Source organism: Quercus suber, unplaced genomic scaffold, assembly GCF_002906115.3.
Source record: "Quercus suber isolate HL8 unplaced genomic scaffold, Cork oak 2.0 scaffold_206, whole genome shotgun sequence".
NCBI lineage: Eukaryota > Viridiplantae > Streptophyta > Magnoliopsida > Fagales > Fagaceae > Quercus > Quercus suber.
This window is the reverse complement of record NW_027069664.1, coordinates 603,214-612,284: the sequence shown is the minus strand read 5'-3', so window position 1 is coordinate 612,284 and position 9,071 is coordinate 603,214. Positions and strand designations below refer to the sequence as shown.

Below are 9,071 nucleotides of genomic sequence, written 5' to 3'. Positions count from 1 at the left end.
ACAGAAGGTTTAATTCTATTGATAAGCTAATGGTGGATGGGGTGATGTCTTCTGACCAGGGATCCATTGAGGAGTGTATTAATCGTTTTTATAGATAGCTTTACTTTGAAAATGAGGTTTAATGCCTTGTTCTGGATGATGTGGAGTTGGGAAGAATTTTTGAGAAAGATGTTAGCTGGTTGGATACACCTTTTGAGGAGGATGGGGTGTTTGGGGTGGTTAGTGGATTCAATGACAATAAGTAACCAGGTCCAGATGGTTTCTCCATGATTTTTTTTTTTTTTTTTCAATCTTGCGGAAGTATTTTGAAATCAAATTTTAGTAGTTCTTCATATTTTCCATGAGCAAGCTGTTTTTGAAAGGAGTCTTAATGTCTCTTTCCTAAGAAACCTGATGTTGTAGAAGTGAAGGATTTTCGCCTTATTAGTTTGGTGGGAGGGATGTATAAGATTATTTCTAAGGTTTTTTCTAATCACTTGCGTAGGGTGGCACATAGTCTTATTTCAGATTCACAGAATGCCTTTGTTAAAGGTAGACAGATCTTAGATTATGTGTTAATTGCTTCTAAATGTATAGATAGTAGGATGCAGTCAGGAGTGTCGAGAGTTATTTGCAAGTTGGATATTGAGAAAGCTTATGATCATGTGAATTGAAATTTTCTTATGTATTTGCTTAGGCAGTGTGGCTTCTTAGAAAAATGAAGGTGGATTATGGGGTGTGTATGAACTATCAAATTTTCTATTCTCATAAATGGTACCTCGGTTGATTTCTTTGGAAGCACTAGGGGTGTTTGTCAAGGGGGCCCATTATCTCTGCTCCTTTTGATATTGTCATAGAGGCTTTGAGTCGTATGTTGGATGCAACTGCTATTTTGGGACAATTTTTAGGCTTCTCAGTAGGTAATTCAGTTGGTACATTGCTTACAGTGTCCTATCTCTTATTTGCAGATGATACACTCATTTTTTGTGATGCTAACTCACACCATTTAGTTGCTTTGTGTGGGATTCTTACTAGATTTAAAGTGGTGTCAAGGCTAAAAATTAATTTTTTGAAGTCAGAATTGGTACCAATTGGTATCGTGCCTAATGTGGAGGAATTAGTGGAGATTTTGGGTTGTAGGCAGTCTTCGCTTCCTTTGAAATACTTGGGCCTTCCGTTGGGTGCTACACATGAAGAGGAGACAATTTGGAACCCTATTTTGGAGAAGATGGAGTGACGTCTAGCTGGATGGAAGATGTTGTATTTATCTAAGGGGGCAAAGTAACTCTTATTAAGAGTACTTTGTCCAGCTTACCTACTTATTTCCTTTCTCTCTTTCCTGTTCCAACAAAGGTGGCTAATCGTATGGAGAAATTACAAAGAGACTTTCTTTGGAGTAGTATTGATGCTCCTAAGATGGTTTTGGTGGAATGGGTTAAGGTTTGAATGACGTTGCAGAACGGAGGTTTAGAGATTCAAAGGTTGAGACAATTTAATTATGCTTTGTTAGATAAATGGTTATGGAGATATGGAATAAAGAGAGATGCCCTTTGGAGGAAGGTTATTGAGGCAAAATATGGGGATAGAGGGGGTGGTTGGCGCACCAAACCAATGACAAGTACTTATGGTGTTAGTGTGTGGAAATCCAATAGAAGTGGTTGGATGGACTTCTCTAAATTCCTTCAATTTGATGTGGGTGATGGAACTAGAGTAAAGTTTTGGGAGGATGAATGGTGTAGGGATTGTGCTCTTAAGGTTGCATTTCCAGAACTATATAGTATTAGTCGGACTAAAGAGTCCTTAGTGTTAGAGGTTATGTGGTTCTCTGATGGGCAGCTAAATTGGGACTTCTAGCTTCGTTGTCCTTTGTAGGATTGGGAGGAAGCATCGGTGAATTTGCTTTGGGATATGTTTTATTCCACGAATGTGCAGGGTATTGGTGATGACAAACTTCGCTGGAAGCCAGCAAGAATAAAGGTTTTAAGGTTTAGGGTTTCTATCACTCTTTATTTCTTTCTTTTGTCATTGATTTTCCTTGGAAAATGGTGTGGAAATTGAAGGTTCCTCCTAGAGTAGCATTCTTTTCTTAAACTACTACATTAGGTAAGATCTTAACTACAAACAATCTTTGGACGAGGCATATTACAGTGCTAGAATGGTGCTTTATGTGTAAAAGATGTGGGGAATCGGTGGATCACATTCTCCTTCATTGTCCTATAGCTTAAGAGTTATGGTCCATGGTTTTTTGTTTCTTTGGTATTCATTGGGTTATGCCAAATCATGTTAGTGAGCTGTTGGCTTCTTAGCAAGGCAAGTTTGGTAGGTATCAAAATATAGATTTATGGAGGTTTGTGTCGCATTGTTTATTTTTGTGCTTATGGCATGAGTGGAATGCTAGATGCTTTGAGAATTATGAACAGTCTATTCTTGACATTAAATCTTTTTTTTTTTTGGTACCCTCCTTGATTGGAGTTTAGTTTTGCTGTTTTATTCTTGTTATTTCTCCTTGATCTTATTAATTGTTGTAATCTGAACTCTTGATTTGTGCCACTATAGTACACTTCTAGTGTACTTGGTTTGTTTGTTTGTTTGTTTTTTTTTCCTCTAATATAATTTCTTATGTTACTTATAAAAAAAAAGATATAAAAAATGAATAATTAAAACTTATTGTTATATATTATTTAATATAAAATTTCTTCATTTTCTTAACAAAGTTATAATAATAATAATAATAATAAGAAGGTTGAGTAGAAACAAACTCACAAATTAAGAGTGTTTTGAATGAAAGTAATTTTTGTCAAGATCTTTACAAACGATAATAAAAAATCATCAATTGTTAAGTGAGAACGTGAGACCAAAAAGGTGAAGATTAATTGTAAGCCAAGCCCTATGAACCATCTTTGGGATTTCTAGCAACACCAAAATTAAATAAATGTAATACGTTGCACATTCGATCAAAAATAAGATGTAATTGAAGGAATCGATGGAAGGGAATTCTTTCCCCAACATTTCTTTTACTAAGGATGCGTTTGGATACTGCTTATTTTACTGAAAACTAAAAATAATAAAAAAAAAATTTTGGTTACTATTCATTAATAAAATTACTGTATATTTGTCTAATTACACTGTTTATGTCCCATGAATAGTGTAAGAGGCGTTGGATTTTTTTTAAAAAAAAAAACACACACACACACACAAACACAGGAAAATAATTTTTATCCAATGCCTTCTAAGTGCCTCTCTTTTCATGTCCATAAGATAGAGTTCAAATGAAGAAGCATAAAAATTTCACACAACACAAAAGTTTTCATAATATTTATCACTACTTGTTGTGCTTATGATTTACTATAATTGAAGTAATGAGCAAGAAAGATAAGAAAAAGTTAAAATTCAATTTTTAGTCCATTGAATCTTTACTTTTTTTTTGAGAAAGTTGAATCTTTACTTCAATTGTAAAAAATTAGCCTTTTAAGGTTTTTTTGGGCCAACGTAACATAGTCCCTCACTTTGTCATAGATGAGTCCATCGGGTGTGACCATCAAAATATGTTATCAAATGAAATCAATTAAGCATTTTTTTTGCTAAATAAAACTAATCTCACGATTTTCTGAAGTTAAAATAATATTAATAAGAAAAAGAATATTTAAACATTGTGGTTTAGCAATGAAAAAGGATTAGATTTATAAGTTCCTTATACAAAGTAATTGAATAATATAAAATAATAAAAGTTAAAAGGTTAAGAAATTAATTTGACAATTAAAAAAAAAAGCAATTAAATTGAAATTTAGCCTAATATTAATAATAATAAATAAAAAAGAAAGAAAGAAAAAGAAAGAAGAGACGACAGCGTATTGAGTTAGAATCGAAATGGAATCGGCAAAACAATGCCAATGCCAACGGTGTTTGTTTGTTTCCACAAAAGTGGTAGCTAAGTTAGACCTCTACTACTACTCTGACTCTGACTCTAATTCCTTCTCCTCCTCCTCCAAACTAAAAACTATATATGTAAAATTCCAGACTTCAAACCCTAAAATACCTCTTTGTTTTTTGTTTCTTTCTTTTTGTTACTAAACCAATCAACACGGAAGCTCTAGACCTTTCTTATATATTTATATTTATACTGTTATAGTAGTTCTATCTATCTATCTCTTAATAATAATAGCTCGGAGAAGAGAAGAGAAGAGAAGAGAAGGTTTGTAACTATGGCGACTCCTACTGCTCCTCGGAAACCCCAAAGGTCTCCGGAGGAAATCGAAGACATTATCCTCCGTAAAATCTTTCTGGTTTCCCTCACCGATTCTGAACCCTCCGATCCTCGAATCGTGTACCTGGAGCTAACCGCGGCTGAGATTCTAAGCGAAAGCAAGGAATTAAGGCTCTCTAGGGATCTCATGGAGCGAATCCTAATCGATCGCCTCTCCGCTTCTGCCACCGCCGAACCCCCCTTTCAATACCTCATCGGTTGTTATCGTCGCGCTTACGACGAGTCCAAGAAGATTTCTTCCATGAAAGACCCCAACCTCAGGTCCCAATTGGACTCTGTCATTAAGCAAGCCAAGAAATTGTGCGTCTCTTACTGTAGGATCCACTTGGGAAACCCTGAATTGTTTCCCAATAATGAGGTTAAATCCGGTACTTCCCCCTTGTTGCAGCTGGTTTTTTCTGAGGTTTCCAGCTCTCTCGACGGCTTTGGAGGCAGTAGCAGTGGGGGTACTCAATCCCTACCTGGCTTTTTGGATGAGTTCTTCAGGGATTCAGATTTCGATACGTTGGACCCCATTTTGAAGGGCTTGTACGAAGATTTGAGAGGCACTGTCATTAAGGTTTCGGCCCTCGGAAACTTTCAACAGCCTTTGAGGGCTTTGTTGTACTTGGTTAACTTTCCTGTGGGTGCCAAGTCCTTGGTGAATCATCTTTGGTGGATTCCCAAAGGCATTTATTTGAATGGCCGGGTTATCGAGATGACCAGCATTTTGGGGCCGTTTTTTCATGTTAGTGCTCTGCTTGATGATTCTATTTTCAAGACCCAGCCTGATGTAGGGTAAGTTCATATTTTTTATTTTATATTCATCGATATTTTGGATATTTGTGGGTTGCAATTGTTATTGTTATCATGGTTTTTACAATCAAAATCATCCGTATATCATTGTAGAAAACAATAGTTTCCAATCACTTGAACATAACGCAGCTCTGTTTAGGCATGCTTAAAATCTACTCTTTTAATATTTAAGAATTAAATATAATTTAGTAGCAAGTGAACCTGTAGCATTGGACTGCTTTTGGATGGGTTATCTAAGAGTGCTTTCTTTACCATCTGTAAAACACCAGGCAGCAGTGCTTTTCAGAAGCATCAACTCGCCGACCGGCTGATTTGTTATCTTCATTTACCACAATTAAAACAGTTATGAATAGTTTATATGATGGCCTGTCAGAAGTTCTTCTCTCGCTTCTTAAAAATACGGACACCCGTGAAAATGTTCTTGATTATCTTGCTGAGGTTATCAATTTAAACTCGTCAAGGGCACAAATTCAGGTATTTCCCCATTCTTTGTTCCAGTTGCAGTTATATATAGATAGATAGATAGATAGATAGATAGACCGATAGAGATATATGTATTAAAACAAAAACGGGTTCTTTTCTCTACTTTTCTACAAATAAGGCTAGCTATTGGTAATATTTGCACTAACTTCTTCTTTCCTACCTTAACATTGCACACACTTTTGTTATAGGTTGATCCTATATCTTGTGCAAGTTCAGGCATGTTTGTTAATCTCAGTGCTGTCATGCTTCGGCTGTGCGACCCTTTTTTGGATGCAAACTTAATGAAAAGGGATAAAATTGATCCCAAATATGTATTTCATAATAACCGTCTGGATTTAAGGTACAGGCTTTCTGTTTAATGGACATTGCTTTTCTTCTCTATGTTTTTAATGATAAATATAATTCTTTTCCTAATTATTGGTCATGACATTGTTTTAGTGGGTTGACTGCGCTCCATGCATCATCAGATGAAGTTGCTGAATGGCTTAATAAAAAAAAATTGGGGAAAACTGATGGCTCTACACAACACACTGATGGTGAAAATCGGTTACTACAATCTCAAAAGGCCACCAGTTCTGGCAGTAGTGCCAGTGGATCTTCTAATGTGAAGCTAGCATCAAGTAGTGATAAAACTAAGTACCCATTTATTTGTGAATGCTTCTTTATGACTGCAAGGGTGCTACACTTGGGCTTATTAAAAGCATTTTCTGACTTTAAACATTTAGTTCAGGTAAAAATATATGTTATATATTTATGGACAGTCAGAGTTAATGATTTAAGTAGTTGGTGCATTGTCTTTCCTAAAATGGCTTTTGTTAATATATCTTACTATATTTGACTGATTGATGGTAAGTAATTTTGAATGAAATAATACCCAGGACATTCAAAGGTGTGAAGATACTCTCTCCACTCTTAAAGCCATGCAAGAGCAGACTCCTACTCCTGCATTGGAGCGGGACATTTCTCGCCTTGAGAAAGAAATAGAGTTGTATTCACAGGAGAAGCTTTGTTATGAAGCTCAGATACTAAGGGTGCGTCAGACCTCTCTCTCTCTCTCTCTCTCTCTCTCTCTCTCTCTCTCTCTCTCTCTCTCTCTCTAGAACTAATAAACAAAGGGAGGGATTCACTAGATGCGAGTTCCCAGCCCGTGATAACTTGAGGAGAAGACGCTATACTATAGTGGATTGGTGTTGCATGTGTCAGTGTAGTGGGGAGACAATGGACCATCCTTTGATCCATTATGGGGGCGCTCATCACTTATGGAATTTTATTTTTAGAAGGTTTGGGGTCTCTTGGGTTTTCCCAGAGAGGGTGATTAATCTTTTGGCTGAGTGGAGGACTTGGCTAGAGAGCACTCACCGAACATTTGGAATTTGGTTCCATTGTGTTTGACATGGAGCATTTGGAGTGAGCATAACTTTCGTATGTTCAAGGATTTGGAGGGCTCGGGGGATCAGCCTCTAGCCTCTTTTGTAGGCATTTTGCTTTATTGGTTTCAAGCTTAGTGATTCACATCTAGTGATTCATTCAAATGTTTATAGACTCTTTCTTCTTGTACATAATATCTAGTGGTTTTGTAATTCGTTTGGCTACTTCGTGCCTTTGTTGCACGAAGTAGTCTTTTTTCAATAAAATTATTCATACCTATAAATAAATAAATAAATAAATAAATAAATAAAAAGCTCAAGAAGAGTTGTAAGAAAGTACAACGACGCATATTTCCTGTGTTCACATGGAAAAAGTAGGACATTACAAAAATAAATGAATACTCTATGCCACCAAGATTGGCTCAAAATGACCAGCTATCTCTATGCCCTTAAAAAAATTGTCTCACAATAACTCATCTAACATAATTTAAGTGGGAATCACCTGTGTGTGAGAACCAGTGAACTCAATGTCAACATAAAGCTTCAGAAGATTCCTCACAAGATACTCAAGAGATAGTTGGTGCCCTTCAAATAGAGTTGCCGTATTAGATGAGCCACTGCACATGCAATAAACAAAATGCCACAGGCACATTAATATCCAGCTAGGAAAAATAAAGGGGTAAGTCAATTAAATGATATCTCTTTCTATAATAAAGAGAAAAATACAAAAACCTTCTACGGGGCATCCAGCAGTTCAGGACTTCAACCATCTTTGCCCTGAGATAAGGGTTTCTGATAAAATCTGGGCTCCCCATGAACATGATAATAAAGTTCATAAAGTCATCCTGGCAAACAAGAATGGATTAGATGTACTAAAAGGCCAAACACCATCTAGAGAAGGAAACAAATAATTCAGTATAAAACGATCCAATCTCAAGGTCTAGTGGTCTACCAGCAAGACCCCGTCCAAGGCTTTTGGGATTCGTGAAGCAAATATAAGCAATTCCATGGCATCTTCTAGAAAATGCTCTGGCATAGACGCAAATTCCATAGGGCAACTTGATGGCAGAGGCATCTTAAATCCACCAACCAAGCCAACCAGCCAAACCACCATTAATCGGTAGAAAGAAAGGGCACTCTGAATAAGTGTTCCATCCTATGAAAAAAATAAAATATATAATAAAATAAAATAAAATAAAAAAATCAGATACATGGTCAGTAGGTCAACAATCAGAATAGAGAAATAAAAAATAAAAAATAAAACCACACTTTTATGGTTGAAAACATCCTTCAAAATCTTGAAACCAAGTAAAGATATTAAAAACAAAAAATAAAATAATTCTAGAAAGGGTTTTAATTCGAGGCAAGCACTTCCCTCATGGGAAAAAAATGAATGAAAACAAAAAGATCATCTAATACTTCAACATATGATAAACAAAATATGAAAACATGTGACAAACCCTACTTCATAACCACAAGAAACAATATTTATTCTTGTCCTCCCTCTCTCAAAGAAATAAACATTATAAAAAAATATAATAATAAAAAATAAAAATAAAATAAAAAAGACTGCAGAGCCTGAAATCAGGAAGAATGTAAAGAAAGAAAGGAAACAGTTAAAAGAAAAGCTCCATCTAAGGTGTAGAAAGTGGGGTTCTAGCAAAAATGAATTACAGAAGCTCCTCAATTTGGCTAAAGTGTTGGGCCAGACTGACCATCCAAGAATTCAATGAATAAGGTCCATCAAGAAGGTGGCCAGTGGCCTTTGGGTAAATGGCACCCTCATGGTGCTGGTGGGTGAGATGAGTTCAAAGCATACGGGGAGCTTCAGATACTTACCAATTAAAAACTAACAAACAAAAAGTAAAATGAAGTCCATCAAGAAGGTGACAGATCGTTTCCTCCTCGGTTGACAAGAATACCAAGGACTAGACAATACACTAACCACCAAACCAAGGACACTAGAAAGTCACCTTCCACCATAATGACTCAAACCTTTAGGTCACCACTCCACCATAATATCAGTTCAACTTCAAGGAGTCATAGGATATCAAAATCATTTGTGGGCATGTCTTTCTGCATGAACAAGCATGCGCGCGCGCGCACACACGCACATAGAGAGAGAGAGAGAGAGAGAGAGAGAGAGAGAGAGAGAGAGAGAGAGAGAGAGAGGTCTGCGGCAC

The 9,071-nt window shown here is 36.3% G+C and overlaps 2 protein-coding genes across 2 annotated transcripts in view; one reads left to right on the top strand and one right to left on the bottom strand.

The window, feature by feature from the left end:
- Positions 1-3,881: 3,881 nt before the first annotated feature.
- Positions 3,882-9,071, top strand: part of LOC112022394 (probable ubiquitin conjugation factor E4) — a gene marked incomplete in the record, with an annotated part of 9,554 nt that continues 4,364 nt past the window's right edge. Inside the window, 5 exon segments of the mRNA XM_065779360.1 lie at positions 3,882-5,020; positions 5,308-5,512; positions 5,710-5,861; positions 5,960-6,251; positions 6,400-6,552. Coding sequence (XP_065635432.1) covers positions 4,182-5,020; positions 5,308-5,512; positions 5,710-5,861; positions 5,960-6,251; positions 6,400-6,552 — 1,641 coding nt within the window.
- Positions 7,361-8,075, bottom strand: LOC136070051 (probable ubiquitin conjugation factor E4). The gene is made up of 3 exons (XM_065779362.1): positions 7,841-8,075; positions 7,621-7,733; positions 7,361-7,505 (listed from the first exon to the last, which is right to left on the bottom strand). Exons 1-3 carry the CDS (start codon positions 8,000-8,002, stop codon positions 7,376-7,378), a joined length of 405 nt encoding a protein of 134 aa, XP_065635434.1. The 5' UTR covers positions 8,003-8,075; the 3' UTR covers positions 7,361-7,375.